This window comes from Corvus kubaryi, unplaced genomic scaffold (assembly GCF_017639235.1).
Source record: "Corvus kubaryi isolate FWS band 111438036 unplaced genomic scaffold, C.kubaryi_AGA036_p1.0 37398, whole genome shotgun sequence".
Classification (NCBI taxonomy): Eukaryota; Metazoa; Chordata; class Aves; order Passeriformes; family Corvidae; genus Corvus; species Corvus kubaryi.
Genome location: NW_024581137.1, coordinates 54,930,853 through 54,954,806, shown reverse-complemented (window position 1 = coordinate 54,954,806; position 23,954 = coordinate 54,930,853). Strand labels below are relative to the sequence as shown.

Genomic DNA, 23,954 nt, shown 5'->3' with positions numbered 1-23,954 from the left:
TGTATGCATTAGAAAATTCGGTATATTCTTGTAGCCCTTTTTTTGTGTGTTCAGTAGTTATTCAGCCCTGTGTGAAAAGGAGGTGAGTGTGCACAGGTAATCCTTGAAGACTGGGGCACATCCATCCTGGGTGCTCCAAGGAGAACACAGGCAAGGCTGTCCAGCTATTTACATAAAAGCCAAAGGTACAGCAGCTCCCTGGCTCATCTTTCTGGGGGAGTTACTGGAGACGAGCATCTCCTAACTTCTCCTTTGTATTCCCATCCATCTTCTGTCCCAGTGGCTGTTCCAGTGGCAAGCAATACAGGCACAAAAATGAAAGTGCTGCTTGTTAATTAGTTCCTTCCTGGATTACAGGAGCCCTACTTTTCAGTCCTTTGGAGATACAGATCTACACGTGCTGCTTCTCAGAATTGGAAGTGGTCTCAGTGTAGCCCTGTCAGCTTGTCAGGCACTGGAGCAGGGGAGGAGGCGGCCAAAATCTGCGCTGTTTAATTCGAGCTTGAAGGTATTTTGCTCAGAACATGGTTCAGCAGGTTAATTGGGTTCTTAAATCAGTATTTAACTTTTCAGCTTCACTCTGAAATGCGGATGCCCCAGAAGCCGTGGATCTGCCTTCAGTCTTCGGGCTGAGTAAATGCCAGAGTTGGGCTCTGACAGATGCATGTATGTTTACATGATCTTGCCTAGTAGCAGCTCTCCTCACTTGTGCAATACTGTAGAAGATGTTTAAATCATGGCTTACATGAGAAGCTGACACATATATGAAGGTTGTACCATCATATGGATGTGTCCAGCCAAACCGCAGCACGCAGGCTGAAGTGTAGCAACAGCTTTAAGGGTTTGGAGTTTGCCTTGAGATCCATCAGGTTCTTGTCCTGTTCTGAGCCTTTTCATGGCTTCTTATCCCTCCTTGTCGTTTAAGAGGCTTTTGTGTGCAGTTGGTGTTTTTAACATTTACTGGCTACATTTCATGAAGCGTCACAGCCCGTACAGAGACAGCAGTGCTGAGTTCTCAGTCGTGTCTTTTGAAAGTGACTTCAAAATTTCACCACCTTTGATCCTTAAAATATGAGCATGCAAAACCAAGAGCAGGTATTTAATCCGCCCAGATTTGAGGCCTGTAATAAATAATTTATGTAGGGCAAAATAAGGGGGGTTTTTTAGCTTTAAGCTACTGCAACAGGAACATTTCCAAAGCTTTGTTTGGTTAGGTAGAGGTCTTTTTACTTTGTACAGCTTTAGCTGAATTGGTGGATGAATTAGCATCCATCCTGATGATTTTTGTCCTAGGTACTGTGTGAAATTTTATTTTTGAGGACTTTTGGAGGTACAGAAATGAAACTGTAGTGTTTTGATACCCACTAGAAAACTTGTCTTAGAATGGGATAAGCTGTTCTTCTGTCATCATTTCATTTAACGTTCAGGCGCAACTCATGAGCTTGTTTTCCAAAACATCATGGAATGATTTACTAAGAGTAATGTTCAGTTTTTTCCTAAAATTCCCTAAAAGCTCTTAAATCATATTAATATTTTTTTCAGACCAAAGTGCACTGACCTAAAGAAATTATCTCAAAAATAAAAGTAAGTTACTCGGTTATTTTTCCCTCATGTCCCCACCTGCCTTACATATTCAAGCTTTTTTTCTTGCTCATAACTTCCATCCAGAGCAAACTACTAATGGAATGCCTGGGAAACAGGTTGGTGGAGAAGGAGAGTCAAATGCTTTGGAAAGATTTTTATTTCACTAAACTAGTCTGGGATCCTTCCCTTCAAAGTAATAATTTCAGTGGAAAACCCAGAACCTTACTTTTATTTAATTGTGTTGCTGGAGGAAGAAGAGTTGCCAGTTTCAGTTGAAATTAAGGTAATTCTGGGATATAATATGCTGAATTTAAGCAGAGCAATTTGCTTGGGCTATACATGTTTGAAGGTTAAACCCGTTGTGGGTGGTTGTTTCAGGTATTGTGACAGTGCTTTTATTGCTATATTTTCTGCAGAGTTTACATGAGAGGTGAAACCTTTCAATGATAAACTGCAAATGGCATTTTAAAACTAAAGGTACAAGAGCACCACATGCAGATCTGGCACTAAGGGTTGTAAAACAATTTCTGTCCTGGTTAGTACATCACAAAAAGAGGAGCTGTATCAGCAAGTTGATGGTTTTCTCCTTAACTGTTTCCATCTTGAGGCGTGTGGGATATAAAATTTCATTTTTCTGAGAAGATCAGATACAGCCTTTTACAAAGTTGGAGAAATTAGACATTTCTAATCATGTATAGATTTTAAAACTGCTTCCTTTGAAGAAAGGCTTTGTTTAATATCACTTAATTCTGACTCGCCTCTTTCCGTCCTGTGTTACAAACTAACTTGTGGTGAGAGCTCCCCATACCCAGATGTTCATTTTATTCATTTAGTGAGCTCATCTGTAAGCGAGGAAGTCTCTTCATTATCCAGTTTCATATTATTTGGGAGAACTGGATATTGCATTCATTTAATTAGGAAAAATTCAGCGGTAATTAGCTTGTTCCTGGCTGCAGAGGAATGGGCTTGGAGCCTTCCAGTCATCCCGAGGTGGCTTCCTGCAGCAGCGAGGGGTTTGTGGTACTGTGGCTGCACAAGAATCTGCTTTTGTAATTTCACATCTCTACAACGAGATCTGATGGGGAAAGCCCTCAACTAAACTTTTTTAGAGTACAGTACATGAGGGAAAAAGCTTTTTTTTTTTTTTTTTACTGTGTAACTTGTGCTGTTGCTGGAACTGTCCTGGTGGGAGAGCAGCACAACCCTTCTGCCTTCCAGAGGAAGCTTTGTGTGAAAGGAGCTTGGAGAAGATGCTGTAGATTACTTCTATTAGCACCTCTTGTATTAATTTCTGCTATAACATTTGTGTTATTGTACCTGTGTGTGTTAATACTTGGGGTTTGTTGTGGACTTTTTCTCCCTGTTCTCTTGTAAACCACCCAGTACGGCTCCATACCTCCCATTTAAGCTTATGTGATTGCAGGAATTTATTTTAAAACTTGGCCTTTATCTTTCCTTGAGCCCCTCCCCAGTGCTGTGGGTTTGTTAGGACTTGCCAGAAGACTTCCATAAGCACGGTTCTGGGACTGTCTTTGGATTCCAGGCAATTCAGGGATTAACATACCCTCAAACAATGGGTGGCACACGGGTCATGGGTAGTGAGGCTTGTCCTTAGAAATGGCATCTGGAAATTACGGGAGAGACCCTAAACTGGGGCCAGTCTGCACCAGAGTTACTTCCCTTCTAGACAGAAACCACTGTGCTCCTGTTTCTGACCCTGGCTGTAAATAACATTTTACAAATTCAGGTAATTTGACAAAAGTGCTTCACTGAAGGCTCTTGCAGACCTCCAGGAGATCCGTGGCAAAGCAGTGGGGGATCTGTGCACTCTGCTCTTCAGTGCAGCCTTAAACCATATGGAAAAGGAAATAAAGTGATCAAAATTAGTGAAGGAAAAGGTTATTTGTTAGTGCATGTAAATAGATGGGTGCGTATATCTGTGCATCTGTATATAGATTTAAAACCTAACTGTGAAAAGTTGTAGGAAGGCAGCATGACTTTGAATGACTGGCCCTTAAAATAGCAGATGGAATTAAATGTAGATACATGTGACATTTTCTGCATGGGAAGATACAAGAATTCCTCATTTATATTTGCAGCAATGCCTGAAATCCCTACTAATGAAGAGATCTTGGTGGTACAATCAGATCTGAAAAATCACATTAGCCCAATGCACACTTGTTGCAAACCTCAAGTAAGATATTAGGAATTATTAGAAAAGCAAGAGAACAAAGCATTGCGTGGGTGTATAAATTCATGGTGGGATTTCTTCCTTTCATCCTGGATGTTGTGTGTGCTTCCAGTCCCTCTCTTCCTGCTTCAAAAATACAAATTAGGGACTGCAGGAAGGTAAGAAACAAGGATGCTCAGAGTTCTGAAGCAGCTGAGCTCTTGTCTGAGCCGTGGACCTTCCTGCTACACGATACTTTGGGCTCTAAAAGTTGGTGTAGGTTCAGAAAGTGGGGCAAAGCCATGAAAGAGGAATTTGTGGAGGATTATTGCACACACATTTGGTGTGTTCAGGTGGGGAGGTCCTTAAACTGCACTTGGAGGGAACCTGGGGTGGTGGGAGGGAAAGCATCTCTCCAGGCTCACCCTGATCCTTTCTTCACCCCTCCTGCAGGCACCTGCTGCTCTGTTTTCTCTGCTTTCACAGAGAACGTCTTTTCATCTTGTGCAGTTGTTCTGCCTGGGCTTTTTTGGGACACGGTGTTGAGGTGTTCCATGTGCAGGGTTTGAGATGTAAAATGTCACTGAAAGTGTCCTCAGCATTCAGTGTGGTGGGGTAATGATGGTTTATTGTGTCTGGGGAGGGTGTAGGAAATCAGCTCCAGAAACTGAGGTTGTAACTTCCAAAAGGTGGAGGAGAGGAAAGAAAATGTTCCTTAAATTCCATGTGCTGGATGTTGCAGTTTTGATAACTCACTTTACCCTTACAGTATCATTACTGCCTGGTCTCACCTATGAGCTTTTAAGGAATGCCGGATTTTGTCCTCAGCAGTTCTTTCTCTTTAAAATTTGCTGCCATCCAGAGTACCTAAATTTGTGTTAGTCATTCAACATCAGTGCTTCTTTGCACCTTTATAGTTGTTCTAGTGGTGCTGTCACTGCTTCAAGGAAAGCAAATCCAGCAAACAGTGCACGGATTGCAGGTGGTTCAGGGTAACTAAGGAAGGAGAAACTATTTTCCATGATGCACAGCACTGTCAGGTTGCTAAACATGAGCTAACGGGTGCAAATATTTTCTATATATGCAGTATTTGTATTTTAATGTAGCACAGCACATAAAGCCACCTGAGAACTTCTGTTCCTTACTGCATCCAAAATTATCATGTATTAAGTCACTGTAAAGCCTCTATAATAGCTTTATAAAATCCCTTTAAAACAACATCTAAATTAGCAGAAAGACCTGTTTGAAACAGCACTGTGTTATGAATGGCAGAATTGTCAAGACTAAAAACCAAGATTAAAATCCAATGAAAGATTATTTTTCCTAGTAAAATGCTTCAGTAAGTGAAAGGGAGTGGCCAGATTTCGAGCATATGCTTGGATCCAAGTGTTCTTAGAAGGTTTGGACCAATCAGTATTTTTTGTCTAGAGATTTTTGAACGTTTATTTAGAAAATTTACTGTCTCTTTCTATAGTAAGTAGAGAAGATACAAGTATTAGTTCTGAAATGGTTTTGGTGTTCCATTGATCTCTTGTGCTGAGGCTGCGAGGAATTTAAACAGCCTGCTGTAATTGATACCTGCATTCAAATGAGATAATTTGCCCTCATATTTTTAAGTAGAGGCTGAAATCAAACAAGAAATTATTAGGAAGGTTTCTGTGGCAGTAGCTGTAGGCAGCAGGACACGCAGCATTGTTCCTCCCGTTCTAATTTCAGCGTATTTCAATTTTTAATGTCGGAAAGGAGTTCTCCTTGCCAGGGTTATATTGCAACTAACTTGCTTGTGCTTGCAATACCATTTTTTCTGAGTGCTTTGAAAATGTCCTTCCCAACTGCCCAGGTATCCTTTGGGGATTTCTAAAACTGTATTGTTGCAAATAGAGTATGACATTTTGAGAATGAGTCTTTTACTGTAACTTGTAGCACTGGTGGCCAGAGTTCTGCATGTGTTTTCTGTTTAACTGGAGTATTGATAAGTGGTGTTGGATTGGTTTCAGTTTACAGATGTCTTTTAAAGTAATGAAATACTTCCTTGAGCGCACAAATCTCTGCACAGTTCTGACTTTATCCTGCTGAGTACTTTTTGAATTGGTGGAAGTCTATAAAACCCGTTTAGTTTTTGATATTGGTACACTTTGCTCTTAGTAGCAATTAATAACTGAACCTGGGCAGTGATTACTGCCTTAAAGTGGAAAAGTATTTTGGCAAATATGGAAATCATAGAATCCTAAAATAATTTAGGTTGGAAGGGACCTTAAATATCATCCAGTTCCAACCCCCTGCCATGGGCAGGGACACCTTCCACTATCCCAGGTTGTTCCGAGCCCCATCCAGCCTGGCCTTGGACACTTCCAGGGAAGGGGCATTCCCTGCTTTTCCATCTTTTCTTGTCAAAGCACACGTGGGGACCTGCACACCTTCAGAGCAAGATGGAATCCCCTCAGGTCTTCCAGGGAGATCTGTTCCATTCCACGCACAACCCTTTTTCCACTGAAATTTTCTTTATATATTAATAATTGTGTTGCTTGTACTTCTGTAGCCGATCTCCTTGATTGTACTGTCAGGAGGAAGGTGGATGTGTGTGGAAGTTCCTTAATAATCTGTGAGGGGAAGAAAGATGGGGAATCAAATTTTGATGTCCGTGATGGGACTTACTAAGAATTTCACTTTCCTGTAGCTTTGGAATGAGGAAGTGTTTGGTTTCCTATCCGACATAGGAAACAAATACTTCTAAATAAGCATTATCTAGAAGCATGACAATGGATCATTAAAATAGTTAGTGAACAAATCAAGTATTACTTAAAACATTCTAAACCTTTTCTCCAGCTCTTTTATTTTATTCTTTTTTATTTTAATGTGTGTTCAAGAGGGGTTTTTTTTGGGAAATCCCTGGATGTCTTTCATGCATTTTTTTTCTCTAAACTATTGCTTTTAACTACAGTTTTCATTCTTTAGAAATGCTACGCTTGCTTTCATTCAGCTGTATGTAATTTTTTACCATTTTAGGGTTATTTTTATCCCGGTAGACCAATAAGTAAGTTGAAAATCAAGGCCAGGGCTCTTGTTTCCTTAGTACCACCCTTGTTCCTGCAGCCTCTATGCCGTGTCTTTGGTCCTCCAGCAATGCTGTCAAACAGTAACAAGAGGAAACTCTGAAACGTCTCAGAGCTTTTCCTGACCCTTGCAGGACTTTCACATGTTCCAGACGTGATTGTGTAGCTGTGTAGAAACTCTACAGTAGGAATTTAGTGCGTCTCTGGTGTTTAGATCTCTTTGCTTCCTCAGTCCAGAGACACATTTTAGCAGCGAGTTATTTTGTGTAATTACAGTATTCACCTTGGATGTTACTTGGAAAATTCTCTGTGTTGTCTCAGTGTGATTATGCAGTTCCAGGTTGTCGCTGTATGAGTCTGACAAGGGAGAAAATGAGTGGAAACAGAAGAAAAGGGGTCTCAATATGCTGGAAAATCTGTGTAATCTTAACACTTGATAAAGATTTCCAAGTATAACAACCGTACATCTTCAGTTGTTGTGGTCTGGAAAACCAGGTCCGTACCACATGAATTTATTTTTCTGCTGTGTGTTTTTTTTCTTTCCCCAGTGTCCCAATGTAATATCAGCTTGAAGAAGCAGAGGAGTCGAAGTATCTTTAGCACCTTATTCTGCTGCTTTCGTGACTACAATGTTGAGCCACCATCTACCAACAGCACCAGTGCTCTGCCTCCTTTGGTGGAGGAGAATGGAGGACTTCAGAAGGTCAGGATTTTGTCTTGTTTTGCTGTCATGTGGGTCTTTTGTAAGTGAGGCTTAATTCTGTTTCCAAAGTTCTGTCCTAACAGGTTTCCCTCATGGGGAACAGCTGTGAGTTACAGAAAGAATTACTGGTTTGATGGTGGATTGCTAATACTGTCTATTCATCTGTAATACAAAACTAATATTTCTTTTATGAGTGTTGGCACTGTACATTTTATAAGCAACCAACGTTTAAAACCTGATTAAGACATTTAAAAAAAATGGAGACTTCCCATAAAATTTCAGCTGCTGAGTTGTCTCCAGCTTTGGTTCCCTTTCCTGATTACAGGAAGGTTAAAATGTGTTCCACTGGAGCATAGTGGAGCCTTCTGGATTTCACTTTAAATGGTTTTTAGTGACATAAAAACAAATCAAAAGAACTGCTATTATTTGGACCTTTTTTCCTAAGCAGTCCACTTCTTTTTAGTACATGCTGAGTCCAGACATAGCAGCTTTTGGCCATTTTTCCAGGTTATTAAGTTTCATTTAATGAGTCAAATGAATGGATAGAGATTTTAGATACAAATACAAATAGAATACAAACATTACAACACAAATTAGTATGTTCTTTATAAATCTGGTAACACTGAGAGCATTTGTGTTAAGACCTGAAGAAGTTCAGTTCAATATGGCAAACATAGGAATGCCAAGTTTTCCATACAGTTTTCAGGCCTTTGAGATGGCAAATACATGTGAATCCATGGTGGGAATAATAGCAGAAATGGAGATTTCTCTGTGGGTTTTTTACCCTTCTGCTTTTCACACAGTTTTTAATGTCTGATGCAGCTGATTCCTTACTTCCCTTGTCCAGTCCGTTTTATTCTGGTTTGAATTTTGCTGGTTGTGTTTGAATTCTGAAAAGCTCAGGAAAAAGAGCAAGGAGCTGTTTGGTGGGAGAGAGGGAAGGGGAGCAGATGAAAGTGATGGAGATTTTGAGTATGTGTGGAGGTAAAGTCTGAACTGTAACAGTTCCTGCTGAAACTGCTCACGCAGAGGTAAAATGCACTGAAAATCCTGCCAAGAGGAGGGATTGTACATGTATTTTTAGACTTCTTCTGCTAGCCAAGGTACATTTCGAGTGAAATGAGGGAAATCTAGCCTGGATGTGCTGAAGGGAAAGCTGAGTAGTGTGTAGCATGTATGCACACATTCATCAGAGGGAAAAAAAGGGATGGGAAGCTACCAAAATTTCCTTTCCACTATGCTGGGGAATGGAAAGGAGGCAGGAGTGAGACTGCTGGCAAGACTACATCTGGGAGAAAATGGGAGTTCAGCAGAAACTAAAACATGAAACCGGGTTTGTTTATTCTGTAGAAAAATGTGAGTTAAAATGGTCTGGAGTCAGTAGTTCCCAGATTGCATTTTGCAAAACAATTATTTTCTAAATATATCTTATGCCTTGAGAGGTTGCATGTGTGTCCACACAAGTTTTCATCCTCACTCTGTGCTGCCTCAGTGAGCAGTTCTGAAGTTGTGCAATACTTGTACACATGACCAGGACACAAATCACAGCATTCCTAAAATTACCAGATCAAAACTTAGGAGACTAGAAAAATTCAAAGAATATGTTGAAGAGACTTTAATTAAAGAGTGTTTCCTTCAGTTGAATGAAATGCACTCAGACATTCATATCTTTTTAGAAGAAATCAATATAGCTAAACTTTTAAGTGGTTCTTGAGGTCAAATAAGTCTATGACATTGCTATTTTAAGTGCAGTGTTAAAGATTAATAAGCTCTACATGTGTTTATACTGTTTTTATTTTGAGTGCTAACACAGTGTAAGTAGGAAACTCTTTTAGAGCATTGAAGACTTGAATACGTTTGAATATTGTTACACTGTCAGGCTGGTGATTTTTACCAGGAGAGCTGTTTCAGAGCTGTGCAGGCTGCTTGAATTTGGTGGAGTTAACACTGAGCATCTTGTCTAGATTCAGAAATAAGTAAGGTGGGGGAAGCAACAGTGGGCCTTGGATTCTAAATTGGTGAAATGAAATGTCCAGGAATGACAAAATTGCCTCTCAGGAAAGAAAAGAAAACCTGACAACCCACTGCTTAAATTCCTCTGCTGTTTCATTAAAGCTCTTTTTTGCATTAGTTTCACTGCCAGGTTGGAATTGTTTAAGTTCTGTTAAGCTGCTGCTCAAATGGTCACTTAGTCAAATCTGCTCTCTCTTTTATGTGTTATTAATTATTTATCACATCACAGTTCACTTCTGGGCAGGCCCAGTCAGTTCATGTGTTGTGACCCTTTCCTTGAAAAATGGACAAGGAAAATTGCACAATAATGTCAAGCAGTTACCACTAGGAATGAGTATAAAATGGCTTGGATGTACTTTCCTTATGTCTTTGCTGTTCAGTGGAGTTGGGACATGAAAACTGGTGATAAAGACTTCAGAGGAGGGAAAGGAATGGGGAAAGCCTCTGCTGGTTTCACTGGAATTCACTGTTCTGTGTTGCTTCTGGCATATTCTGAAGCTGATGTGATAAGCCAACTTTCTTTGAATTAGGAATCTTGATTTTTGTAAATGCTGACCTGTTCAAAAGGAGGGAAAGTGGGGGAGACTATTTTATAAAGTGATTGTAAACACAGGACTGAAATTTTGTTCAGAGTAATTGTGATGTGTGATACAATTTTTATTGTTGTTATTATATGGCTCTAGTAGAAAAAAAATGAAATTGGTGCTTCAGATTAATCAGTGGTTCATGATGTGACTTGATGGTGCTTGACCATCAAGTGTTCTGTCACTTCTTCCTGGGATTGGCAGAAACACCAAACTGAGCATGGTTTTGATTAAACAGTTCTTTTCAGTGCTGAATTCTATTCTGTAAAGTGGGGGGGAGGGGTGGGGGGGAAATCCCAAAAACTTCTTTAAAATATTGAGTTCACTTTTAAACCTTCTACTCACAGAGCAGCTGCTTGTCCAAGTGTGACTCTTAATACTGGTAATGAATGGTCCATTCTGTCTCTTAAAGTTTCAATACAACATTTTTTTCAATAATAACTTGTATTTACTGAAACTGTGGCATATTTGTTTTCCTTCAAATGCAGCAGCTATTCAGCACAGCACGAAGTTGCATTTTAAGATGTGATACCTCTGACAATGGGTATATCAGCCTGCCTGCAGCTCGGATGCTGAGCCAGATGTGTCACTGGGAGTACACAATGTTCAGCCTTATGAACTCCTTGGTAATTTTTTCCTGCCTCCTCAGCAGCAGGCAGCTCCCCAGCACTTTCCAGCCACTGTTCTTTTTTGGTTAGAGTGTTGGGAGAGGGAATTGTGTTTTGCTTTTTTCGGGATAAAATTCAAATCTCCATTTTCGTCCTTCACTTAGCAACTTGGCTCAATTTGTGTATTTTCTGGATGTAAGGTTTTTCTTCTGGGTAAGTTTGTTACCTGACTTCTGAGGTGTTTGTGGATACAGACTTCATTCATTCAGACTTGAAGGGGGTGTCCAGATAGAGGAAGGTGAGAAAAGCTGGATGCAAGCTCTTTTTTCCCTTTGCTTTCAGTCGTGGTGTGGGTGAGGGAGCCCTCACAAGTCTGTGGGCACTTTGCCATTTCACTCCCAACCCACTTCCACTGGAATCATCCTTGCTTTTGTTTCATAGCAAGATCCAGATCAGGCAGATGGCTCCTGGTAATGAGATGAAGCATGAATGAGGAAAGGGATTTTTATACTTGCTGAGTTAGAGGAGAAGCTCTTGATCCACACTCAATAGGGAAGAACACAGAATTAGGAGGAGGTTTTTTTCTGGGAGCAGCAGCTGCTCCCTCTGCTTTCCCTGTCACTGAATTTCCAGCTCACTCCAAAAGTTAGGGCTCCTCCTCCCCACTGCCCCATGCCATCATCTCCCAGGTGATGCTGGAAAGCTGTGTAGATGCCCTGTGGTCGTGTCTCTGACACTCCTGTCTGTTTCAGGGATCTCTATTTACAACACAGTACAGGAAAAAGGATCTTCTCTCTGTCCCACGTGAACGTGGTCCTGCAAAATGAGAGAAAGCTTGTAGTGAGCACATTCTTGAGGTCAAAGTAGCATCTGCGTCATGCTGGAGACCTCAAGGAGCAGCAGGAGCGTGGGCTCTTTGATGAGGGCACCATTAATGACAGGCTTTCTGAGCAGACATGGAAATCACTCTCCAATGTGGAGGAAGATAATTGAGATTAATGTAAATCATTGTGCTTTTTCTCCTGCTTAGCCTTCACTGATCAGAGCAAAAAAATTCCAGATATTTGGTTCTGTTGGTCATACATGTGGTATGGAAGGTCTGTTTAGAGAACAAAATCCCGTCTCCATAGTTATGTTTGTTCTCTCTTTGCTCACTCATTCTGACCTTCTTTGCCTCCCAAAAAGTCCTCTGTATTACAAGACAGAGTTTGAGGGTTTGTCAAGTCACTGAAGTGTTAAATAATAACTGTACTACTGTTTTTGAAGAACCTGTCATGGTCTAGAGGAAGCTTTGTGCTAAAGAAACGAATAGGATAAATCTGTTACTTTGGTCAGCTTCTTGTCTAAAGTGAAATAGCTCCTTACCTTTGAATACAGACTGTTCTGAAAAAAAGCAAAATACTGTGGCCTGTCACTTGGTGCTCCTTGAGCCCACACATGACTATAGAGAGCATTAGTGAGCAGCACAGTGCTGGAAATTGTTGTGTTCCAAACTAAAAATTATGTAGCTACAGGAAAAGATAGGATTTATCATTCCATCTGTATGTAGTGTGGAAAAAATAAAACTCATTAAGGAAAAACACCCTGATTTCAATGGCTGGGGACAAACCAGTTCCTGGGTTGTCTTAGGGATACAATAGGGAAATTTTGGCATTCTAGGAACAGCTTTGTTCTGTTACCAACATCAGGAGCTCGTGGAAAGCCTTCAACAAATGCGGTCATCTGTCATCTCTTTCAAACGATGCTGTTATGACCCATTTCCCTTCCTGTTCCAAGGCATTAGGAAATGAGGCAGGACACTTGTAAGAAGTTTCCCAGAGCAGGCTTGTTTTTAAAAAGCATTTGCCTGTTCATGTACAGTTTTGCTTTCCCAGCAGACTCTTGCAGTTCTCTTTCTGCTTGTTTGTCCTGTTCTCATCACTCTCACTACTGTTTTCATTTTTGCATAGGTATTTCCAGGGTTCCCCTTAAGAAATTCGCTTGTTTCCCACTTTTTTTTTAACTTAAGAAATTCTGTGAGAAAAATTAAGCAAACAGTAATGCAAGTCCTTTAGAAACTTTGGTTTTGGGTTCCCATGGAAGACAGTTCCACTAACAGGACATTAACGTACTGAATTAAATTTTTTTCTACTCTTACTGCTATTACTCTGAGAAAAACTTGGATTCTTACCAGCTTGTGTGTGTGTATATTTTTCTAGAAATCAGGTACTTTTTACCAGTGCCAAGTTTTTGATAGTTCATGATAGTTGCTGCTCTCTAGTTGCTCCTTCAGCTTCTCAGGATTTTGGGCAAACTTCAGTAAAAATTTCTGCTGAGCAGCATTAAAAAAGAGCACTTTAAAAATAATACTGAATTACTTCTTTTTGTCAGTGATGTGTCAACACTTGGTAGACTTGAAAACAAATAAGCAGGAGGCTTCTTCAGCTGGAAGAGGCTGTTCTAGTGTTGAAAACAGCCCTTTCAATAGTTCCTCTGCTGGAGATCAGAGCCTGTGTTGTCCAAATATTAAATAATAAAATGATCCACCCAAGCAACGTCTATGCTAGAAGGATCAGCTTCCTTTTTTATGTACTGTGCCCACCAGAAAACAAAGTTGGTTTTGAAGGGTTAGAAAGATGAGAAAACAGAGTTCCAGCTTCAGAAATCTCTTACAAATTTGAGTGCCCCTGTGGCCAAGCTTTGTCTATTTTGGAGCTGTCCTTGTTTCTGGATGCCTGAGGATGAGAAGGAAAGGTCAAGCTGGGCGAGACTTTGCTGCCTTCTTCCAAGTGCAGTGCAAAAGTGAGACCATGGGAACAGCACTGGTACTGCTGGATGAGGAAAGTGGGATTCCTTGGATTAGTTTATCATCATCATGTCCTTCTCAGACTTTTTTGCTGTTGCCTAAGTGAAAATGCTGTTTTTTCAAGTCAGTTGTCTCAAATGAAGTTGAGTTCAAGGAGTGGGGTTCTGCCCTGCTGCCGGGGTCTGGCTCAGCCTCTTGTTGCTGCAGTGAAAATTGACAAATATACCCATTAGTAGATCTTAAAGCTGAAAAAGTTCCAGTAAATGCAGGTACTTTCTTATTGCCATCTCTTATTAATCATAGCATGGGTTTTATCAGTCCAGTCTCCTAAAAATCATAAATGCCAGTGTACTAACAGATCATTTCAGCAACTAAAATGCAAAATCCTGGTTTTATTTTTTTTTTACCCTGGTTTCTTGAATACTTTGAACTTTTGGTTTAAAATGTTTGAGTGCTACATTTACTGCTCCAGACCTTTGTTCTACCCTTTAAAAGCCATTACCCTTACAGTGATTTTTTTTTTTTTCTTTTTCCCCAGGGTGACCAGATGCAGGTCATGCCTATACCAAGTGTATGTATTTTTATCCCTTTTTCTTTTAATAATTTTCATGACTTTTGCTTTGATTCATTTTATGTTGCAGTCTAACAGGTCTGTTTTGTGTTGCATGTTAACAAAAGGATTTTATGTTCTGTCTGTAATGTTGTATCCCCAGAGGTGAGCTGAACTGCATGTGTTCTACAGAGACTGAAAGAAGAGTTTGGGTTTTATCTGTGTTCCATCTGCATTTTTAGCATTTTGAAAACACGTGAAGTAGTCTGAAAGTTGAAGTTATTTTAATAGAGGCAAAAGGTGACTCATCATCACTTTGTGAGACACAGTTACAAAAACCTTTTCCTCTCATTTCCCCCTATATTCCAGTTGAAAAGAAGAGTTGGAAACAGCATAATTTATTTGAAATAAGTCACATTAAGAAAACAGAGCACACTGACTATTGCTCATTCCTGCACTTGTTTGAGATGATGCTCTTGGTGTCAGCTGCTGCTTTATGGGCCTTAATATTTCTGTTTATCTTCCCTGGATTAAACTTGGAATGCTGTTTGGCATCTGAATTATTTTTCAAAGCTAAATAAAAGGAAGAAAAAAAACCAAGTCCTTCAAACCGAAGCTTTTAATTTAATTAGTTTTCACCTTTTTTGGTCAAAAAGCGGCTCTTTTTTTTACAAGGATGAAGGCTTAGGCTTTGTAAAGCTGAAAATGTCTTTTTTTTTTTTTTGAGCTCCTTTGCTGTTTACAATACTTCATCATTGCAGAGTTTCCCAGAAAATAGCAGTGCTGATGTGTGGAGATAATGACCCAGCCCTCTTGTTTGAGATACTTGGTAGCCTTTAAAGACCTGGATATTCCCCAAGATGCCATTCTTTTCCTTCTTTCCCTTCCTTCTCACGTAGCCCAGCATTACAAAACCTCCTGTAAGAAGCCCCCCTGTCTGTGCTGCAGAGCAACAGTGCCAGGAGATCACTGTGACTGTGCAGATCTTCCCTCTTCCAACAGCTTTTCTTGGATTTGAGAACTGTTGGAAATTCCTCTTCATTGCTTACCTGTTATTTCTGATATGGCTCATGCATGGTGTGTATGCAGACAGGCATGGACATGCATGTGATTTGTATTTCTGCAAGTCTAGGAATAGAAAACTTCAGGTTTAAATCAGAAAATACTGATTTCCAAACTACTTTTCTTTTTTACATACCTGCCAAATTCTGTTAGGTGACTGTAGTTGCTCCACCAGGAATTATTTGAACATGAAACGTGTTCTGGCTGTGCTCTGACCTGGAATAAAAATCTTTCCCAAGAGTGACTGTAGGTACTAACAGAATAAGAATTGAAACAGAACAGAATTTTGGAAGGATAAATGAGTACAGCTTTGACAGGTACAGAAATGAAATGAGATGCTTTGTTAGAACACTGTCTTTGCAATGTTAAAGCAGCGCTCTGTTAGATTTGGGCAGTGGTAGGAAAATGAATTATTCCAGAAGGGATATCTTTTTTTTTCCTCTATCATTTTTTTTTTTTTATTTTAAGCTCAGCTGTAATTTTGCAGACATATATTCCCACCACTAACAAGGCAGTAAAATTAACTTATCTCTGCAGTCATGACGTAGAGTTCTGAGTGAGCAGGTGACTTTGAACACTCCTTCCCCTTCTCCAGTGCCATCTGATGCTTCTTCTTGCAGCAGGACACGGGAGTGTTGTCAGGCAACCATCGCCCTCAGGCACTGGTGTGACATTTATTCTCCAGTATCAAAGTGCTGCTGGCTCTCAGGAACCAGCCAGCAGCACTGTGTAATCATCTAAATAAAGGCACAAGGGAGCTGCACGTGGGGAAAGTGGTAGGAAAGGAAATGCAGCGTTATGTTAGGAAAAACTCCTAAAATTAAAGTGTTGCTCTGCTGGTCTTAGGAGGGGTGTTGGTCCTGAGTGCTGGAGCCCAAACGTTTGCTCCAAGACAGTTCTAATTGTGTGTTTCAGTCCCATTAAGGCAGAAATTCTTGATGCTGTGCTACCTAGGGATGAGAAGTGGGCTGTGTAAACTGCGTGTCTTGTACAAACCAGGAGAAAAATATTCTAAAACAGACACAGAGTGAGCTTGGTCACAATTAAGTGGACATTTACTTCTTACAGGGCTCATTGCAAATGTCATCACTTCAAGTGTTTAGAGAATTCCTGAGTGACTCAGAAAGAGCTCTGCCCACTCCCCACCTTCAAATTGAAGCCTCCAGTCAAAATACGAGGATTTCTGGAGCTTAATTGTGCTTTTTATTGTGTATTAAACCTGGCAGTGTGCTGAGGTCACCTGTTTGAAAGCTTCCATTGCTTTATGTGCGTTGTGCATTGCTTTTATTTGCGTTCATGTGTGGAGTTCAGTGAAATGGATCTTCTGCTCAGTCAGATTTGTCCTGTATTAATTGCACTGAATTTAAAAGCTTGACTTACTGTGAATTTTTGCTTGGTTATTGATAAAGATGACTGCTAAACAGAAAACATTACAGCTTCAACTTAAGTTCTTCAGGAAATAGAAATAGCATTAGCTTGGGGTTTTTTACAATATGAATTTTATCCTGTCTGTATCTCATTTTTGAAACTGTTTCCAGATAAGGCATAGATTAAACAGCAGCATAATTGATTATTTTCCTAATACTGCAAAATTACTTATTTTTAGGGCTGAAATAAACACAAAATTTTTTAAAAAGGCAAACCCAAAACATTCCCAGCTGACACATTTTGATAGACCTGATTAAAAATCTGTTAAATGTAGCTCAGCATACCTGTGCTTTCATGGATTTTTCTCAGCTTTGTTTGGAAAGGAGTATGGTAGAGAAATAGAACCATACAATGGTTTGGGTTGGAAGGAACTTTAAAAGATCATCTCGTTCCAACCCCCAAATCAAAGTAGACCCATAGGAGCTTCACTGTTTTATATTCTTTTGGATGAAGAGGTAGATGGAAATACAAGGCCACACTCGTGCACCATCTTTAATGAGATGTTGTTAAACTTCTCTTAAACAACTCCTAAATGAGTTGGAGTGTCCATTTCTTTTGTTCAGCTGAAAATTCCACTATTAACGAGTGGTATCAAAATTACCCCTCAGAATCCCTGCAGAAGTTAAATGTCAGCACAGGGATATTGGAGGGGTTTTTTTTCACTTGTCCTCACCTACATGAGATAATTCCTTGTTAGAACTGTTTCTGGAAGAAATTTTGGGAACTGCCTGTTCCACAAGAGGAGCTGGCATCTTCTGGCAGCTGTGTTCTAAGCAGGAATCATTTATCCTCTGTAAGAGTATTTCTGCACATAGCTGCTGGGAGAAGCTGTTATCCTTGCTGAGTGCAGCCCAAAGTGTGAGCTGAGGAGGACACGAACAGTAAATTAATGTGCTGCACTTAGGCTTGACAGCATTGCCAGTACAGAGAGGGAAGAAAAAGGGCTTATTAATTCTGATACTTGTCTCTGTGGGAATACGGGCCTACAGGGAGGAGAGCTGATGATTGTTCTATACAGTGAATTTCTGCAAGATTTGTGTTGACCAGCTGTTTATGCTTCAACCAAAAGTCCTGTTCTCTTGCCGCCACCATCCCCTTTTTTTTTTTTTTTTCTTAGGGAATATACTATTTCCACGGGACTGAAGCAGTGCAGCAGTCGTTTCACTACAAGGTCTGTTGAGCTGATCAGCCACGAGACCTGGCTGGAATGCATAAATCCCAAACAGTGACTAGTTTAACTTGTATACAGTTTGTGTCTTGTTGGAATTGAAGACCAAGCCAGTGAGATACCACGTGTTATTTTTCTGCCGAGTTCTGTGGAAGTCTGCAGCCTTTCGGGGAGTGTTGCATAGTAAATATGAGTTGCTGTTAGCCACAATTGAATATTCTTAATTATCTCAGATATCTTTAAAGCTGATATGTGTAAAAATAAAAATAAATTATCAACGTTCCAGAACTATTCACTCTTAACTGTGATGGAAATCTGGTATTTAGAACTCTTCTTGGGTGTGTCTGCATTAGTGAGAAAATTAAAACACAATGTTGAGTAATGCTTGTTTTTGCCTAAAAGCTTTGCTACCCTTGACAGGTGGAAATTGCTTTAGATCAGAAAGCTTGAACAGCAAAACAAATGGGCTGATACTTTGCATACAAATCCTTTCAAGTTCCTAAAAACCTCAAAACTGCCACCCTTGCTCCCAAGTCCTACACCAGGTATTTAGCAGCCTCACAACTTGTAGTAGTGACTTCAGCTTCAGAATAATTTCCTTATCCCTGTTATATTGTCAGAGGGTGAATGTTTTCGTAGTTGAGAGCAACAGAATTGCAGTTTGTGAAATGGAAAATTTATTTCTTCTGTACTTCAGACATGTGAACTTAAGGAAACAAGATCAGGTTGAACTCAAGATGCCAAAGCTTGTAGGAGAGTTGGTTGTGCCCTTGTTGGATCAAGTTAGGTCAGTAATTGCACATGATCTCCTAAAACAAAACTGAAAAGGGAGAGAAACTCTAGCCATAACCAGCACCTCGGTGTAGCTACCACAGGTAAATTGTGCCTGTCCCAGCCACTTCTTTTGAAAGCAGAGGTGCAGGTGGGTGAAAAAAAACAGTCACAGTTTGCCTCACCGTGCAGTCAGGGAATTTGGGTTCTCAGAGATGAAAGTTCTTGTATTTTGTAGTCATTGGTGTGTGTCCATCCTTTTCTTGATGACAAATGCAGCAGTTTCCAGCTAAAAAACTAAAGGTATCTGTGGTAAGACAGTGCTCATATTTTCCATGTGCATATTTTTATATGGAAGAATTATCTGTTTCCATATATTTTCCATAGATACAGATATTTTCAGTTTGATAAAGGAATTCACATAGCAGAAGGAATTTCTGGCTTTGAACTGCTTGTGCAGATTAATGTAGTCAAAAATTCAAAGGAGATAAGAGTTTTGAGTACAACAATAAACTGAACTATTTTTTTTTAAAAAAAAGTATGTTTAAGGTTTTTTTGGGATGTTCCTACCTTTTTTTCGTCTTCAAAGACAAGAACTATTGGAACATGGGTTCTGAAGATTATTGTCTTTAAATGGGTTGGATTTTTCTTTCAGTAAGCTTTTAATTTATTTAGGTTGCAAGTTTGGATCCTTCTTAATATGAAAAACTCAGGTGGGGTGCTAAATACCTTTTAGGCTTTGAATAGGAGGGAGAAACTGAAATTCTTTAGGTCTTGTCCTAGCTGCCAACATGGAGAGGTGGAACTGAAGCAGTTGTGGGACTGTCCATAACCTAGACAGGTGCTGTATAAATTTCAGCCTGGTTAGGTGGCTGTGGTGGATGGAGCCTTTGCAGGCACTAGGCAGAAGCTGTTTTAATTTGACGATTGTTGTCAGATGTGTGCTGAGAGGAAATGCACTGAGCTAAGTGGTTTGTAGGCAGGGCAGCTTCCAGTTTGGCTGCTGAGGGAACTGTTGTCGATGTTAATTGTAGGGAACTAAATCAATTTCACAAAACACTCCTAAAAATCCCCCGAGAACTCCTGCTTTAGCTAAAAACACTTAAATTAAGTCCAGAATCTGATTTCTTAGGTGCTTCATTTAAACAATGGCTAATTAGGCATCATTGGCTGGTATCTATCAAGGTGACACTTGAATTCAGCCAGTGGTTTGATAATCTGCCCTGGCTGCTGGAGGGTGTCCAGAGGTGCCTGCCTCACCTGTGTCACCCCCTGCCTGCACAGGGGTGGCCTCAGATCTCTGCAAGCACTTCTACAAAGGGCCACTGAAAAGAAGAAACCTTTGACAGATCATGAATCTTTACCAGAGCAACAGTGAACCGATAAAAAGATAGGAAAAGAATGGAGTTGGAGTTGTGTATCCAAGTCTAAATTGATTTCATTTCCTCTCAGTCTCTGGCTTCTCCCTATTCATACTTTACTATAAAGGTAATCCTTTTCCTTCATCAAAAAAAACCCTGAGTGGCAGCAGTGTTTCAGCACCAAATGGAAGAGTTCTCTCCGATTTCTGTGATTTCAGAAAGTATCCAGTACCAAAATCTAAAGTAACTTATTTTTATTGCAAACTGGGACGCTGAAGTGGGAAATGACATGAAGAATATGGGGCTGTCTGCATTGCTCTCAGGAGAATTGTCAGTTCATGGGATTGGTGCCATTTTTAGTAAGGGCAGTGCTGTAGAAGAGCCCTGTTCAGGTTCTTCACTGCGGTTTTAATACCTTGACTGGGAGCATAATTCACACAGAAGTGGATCACCACCCTCATAAGTGGTAAAAATAAGAGTGAAGACATGTCCTGGAAGATTAAATCAGGAATGTTGTCTTCCATCAGGATGATTGCTCCATTTCAGCATTTTTCATGGCAAACAGAAATAATGATTTGTGCAAATGTCCATCAGCCTGATACAGTTGGAAATGGCATTGACTGGAAGTAGGATAACAACAGCAACCAAAACCAGGCATTGGGAGAAGAGCCACTGGAAAAAGATGTTGTATCAAATATCCTGGTTTTCTGCTTTTTTTTAGCTGGTGGTGGTCTTTTACCATTTTAATTTCCATTGCTTTGGAGGTCATTCTAAACAAGCCTCTCATTTGGAAAATAATTTTAAAAAGAAAAGTCTTTGTATGGGTATTGCAGTTGCATGAGCCATTAATATCCATACATGTCCTTGGGATGAGCCCAGAAAAGCATTTGATTTCAAGTCACGTATGCCAGCTCCCAGTGATTACTGGAATAGTAATGTTGACAGAAGGGTGCCCCTTCCATAGAGGTTTTACTTTTTTTTGTTGTCTTCCTCTTTTCTTTTCATTTATAGCCACCAGCTAAATACCTCCTGCCAGAACTGACAGCATCAGACTATGGGAAGAAGTGTGTGGTCATTGATTTAGATGAAACTTTAGTGCACAGTTCATTTAAGGTAAGTAAATTCAAAAGGGATCTCTTGCAGCTTGAATCTGTCAGTGAATGCTGGAGGAACTGTTAAGCCTCTTAACACTTGAACTCCTCTCACAGCCTCTGCCTGGGAGTCCTCATTGCCTCTCCTATGATTATTCATCCTAATTTAGCTCTCCGGGGAGTAACTCCAGAGATTGCTGGTTTTATTTTGGTTTTTTGAGAAAATCACACTGACTGCAGCAAGGCCTGGAATAGTTACTGACTTCATGGCTTTAAATATTCTAGCAAGGACCTGTGTTTTGAACAGGTACAAAATTTGTTGCTTTGAAATTAGGGGTTTGTTTTTGCAGTTTAAATGATGCCAATAGGTAGAATAGGAGAATGGAGAATCATCACAGCTTTATGCTAGGTTACATGTGCCTTAAACCAGGAGATTTTGGGCACCAGTGGTGGCTCTTCTCTCTTGCTGGAAGATGTTGTTTTCCTCAGGTCAGCCTTCTGTCCTGATCACAGTCAGTGTTTTTAAGTGTTTAGTTTTCAGAGCAGGGAAGCAAATACCATTTAGTTGTTGCTGATGAGTCAGTCACCTTCAAGGGGCAACTTCTATAACCCTTCAGAGTTCAGCATGGGGTGAAGGTACTGGTGGTTTTCCTGTTGTTTAAGTAGGGCTGAAATTAGGAGGCTTCAGAAATACAAAATCTAAATTGGCTCAGGGTACTGATAGCATTTCTGATTAGTGCATCTAATAGTGATAAAGTGTCTGCTGGTTTTATACATTGATTGGAGAATTTATAAGAATTAATAATGTTACCTTACTGCTACCAAACAAGATTAGCCACCCTTACAATCTTCTGGGTGCTTGCACTCCATTTTCCCTGCAAGCATCAACTCCACTTCTTATCCTTCACTTCTTAGTTGCCAGTATTTAAAATGCAAACTTGTAATTCATGTTGTGGTTAGAATTTGGCAGCAGCCTCTCTTTGTTGACTTAAAGAAAACCTTATATGGAGATCCTAGAACAAATATTCCTGTGCCTCAAACTGAAATGAAGAATTTTTTTCTCTGTCTTTATTGTGCCTGATGTTATAGAAAATTTATGATGGTGTGCAGGAACCTCTCAGCCTCAGTGCCAGATTTGTCTTCTGTACCCAGGCTGAGCTTGCCCTAGAGAACTTTTCAGGGAGATAAAAACCACAGCTGAATTGGGAAGTGAGAAGCCTTGCCTTCCTGTTTAAACAAGAGTCAAGAATAGGAAGGGAAAGCTGAATTTAAAAATCTAATTGTGTATAATAAAAACGAAGCATTACACTTAGTGTTACCTGAAAGGTAAAAACACAAGTTTGCTTTCTGAGTGTTGTGGGTAATTTTGTACTGTGATTTTTTCCTGGTTTTTGAAACAAAATGAGATTCGGTTTAGGTGGTTATTAATTTTTTTTTGGACCATTTTAAAGAACTGCATGTTTAATGGTTGGCACAGTTGTAAATCTCTCTTGTAGGACTGAGGTTTGCAGAGTGTTTCTTAGCAGGCTCCTTTTAATCCTCCCATTCATTCAAATGATATTTAATGGGTATTTAAATGATGTTGAGTAGATATTTAAGAAAGACCAAAAGATTTTTCTGCTTGATGATGAGCACTGAATAATGTTTTGTGTGAGGGAAAGAAAACTGGTTCTTTTCTGTGTGAGGTCAGTAAAGTTGGGCAGATGTTGGAATTTTTGCAGTATTTGAGTCTTAGGGCTACGATGTTGTTATTTCAATATGAAACCCTGTGACTGGGGGTGTGTAAGAGAAAACCAAGTGCTGGAGGAAATGAATTTAGTTCTTTAGTGGCTGGCACTGTCCAGTGGTGCTCTTCGGGTTTTGTTTCATGACGGGAAATTCTTCAGGTGAATTAAGACCATGAATTGACATCAAATAAAATGATACATTCCAGCAGAGCAGGGGCTTGAACACCTGTGTGCACCCTGCTCTGCCTGGGTAGTCGAGTTACTTCTGTAGTTTTTCAGTTTGTAGGGGTTTGGGGATATTTTGGGGGTTCTTCTTCCATTAAAACATGTCTTCTCTAACCAGGCAGGTCCCCACTTAAAAGCTGGAAAAGCATACATAAATTTGAGAGTTTTAGTACAAAAGGCTTTATTTAAAACACTTGATATTTTAGAATTCGTAATTCTGTTATGAAATAGGCTTCATATTTCAAATGCAGATTACATGGTTTTTTGACACAACCAGAGAGGCAGAATATTTAAAGTGCTCTTTATGAAAGCAGCAACATCTGAAGGAGGGTAATTCTCATCTTTTTATGCCCCTGCATATTTGTGAAGCTTTAAGGAGGTACTAGTCTTTCATTCTAGGTGCATATTAATGGAATAAAGTTTGGGGTTCTTTGGCAAGAGTAAAAAGGGAATAGATAGACAGGATAGTTATCATTCCCATCATAAAACAATCATAGAAGCAAAAAATAATTATTAAATCAAGGAGATGTAAACATGGTTTTGTATAAAAAGTACTAAACCACATGCAAGCCTGGAATGCAGTCCTATTCAAAACTGGCAGTGAAACACTTCTAGAACATTTAAAATGTTGAAAGTTTTTGGTTTGGGTTTTTTTTTTTTTTTATTAAATAGAAACGGTTCTAACTGAGCTGAGGATTTTCAGTGGAAATGCATTGCCTTCTTCCAGGCTCTGTCTCTGTGGTTCCCACTGGAGGCACAGATGTGCTTCACATGCACAGCCCCACAAACCTTTAGCCAGCAAATTGCTGCAGACTTTTCTCCTCTTTTCCCTCCCTGAGGAGACCAGAACCCCAGTCCGTGCTCCTTTTCTATCACCAGTGCCAACAAGAAAGCAACATAATACGTGAAGTGTAAGTGGGGGAAGCAAATTTGTAGTTGGGAGTAGTTTGGTCAGTGTTACAAAGTCTGAGGGTGAGTTTTATTTGTTAGGAAAAACCAAAGTTGCTCACACAGAATGTGGTTTTCTCTGGCATCTGATTGAAGTTGCTTCTGTTAGGATTAAATTCTGTA

General features: G+C 39.9%; 1 protein-coding gene across 12 annotated transcripts in view; it reads left to right on the top strand.

Moving 5' to 3' along the window:
- CTDSPL (CTD small phosphatase like) overlaps positions 1 to 23,954 on the top strand; it is an 80,826-nt gene that overhangs the window by 39,518 nt on the left and 17,354 nt on the right. For 4 of the 12 annotated variants that reach the window (XM_042044279.1, XM_042044273.1, XM_042044275.1 and 1 more), the window contains exons 2-5: positions 7,356 to 7,510; positions 14,039 to 14,071; positions 17,658 to 17,711; positions 20,852 to 20,953. In XM_042044279.1, the coding sequence (XP_041900213.1) occupies positions 7,356 to 7,510; positions 14,039 to 14,071; positions 17,658 to 17,711; positions 20,852 to 20,953 (344 nt within the window). The remainder of the gene's footprint in view (positions 1 to 7,355; positions 7,511 to 14,038; positions 14,072 to 17,657; positions 17,712 to 20,851; positions 20,954 to 23,954) is intronic. The other 8 variants (XM_042044281.1, XM_042044277.1, XM_042044285.1 and 5 more) reach the window with 4 other exon arrangements.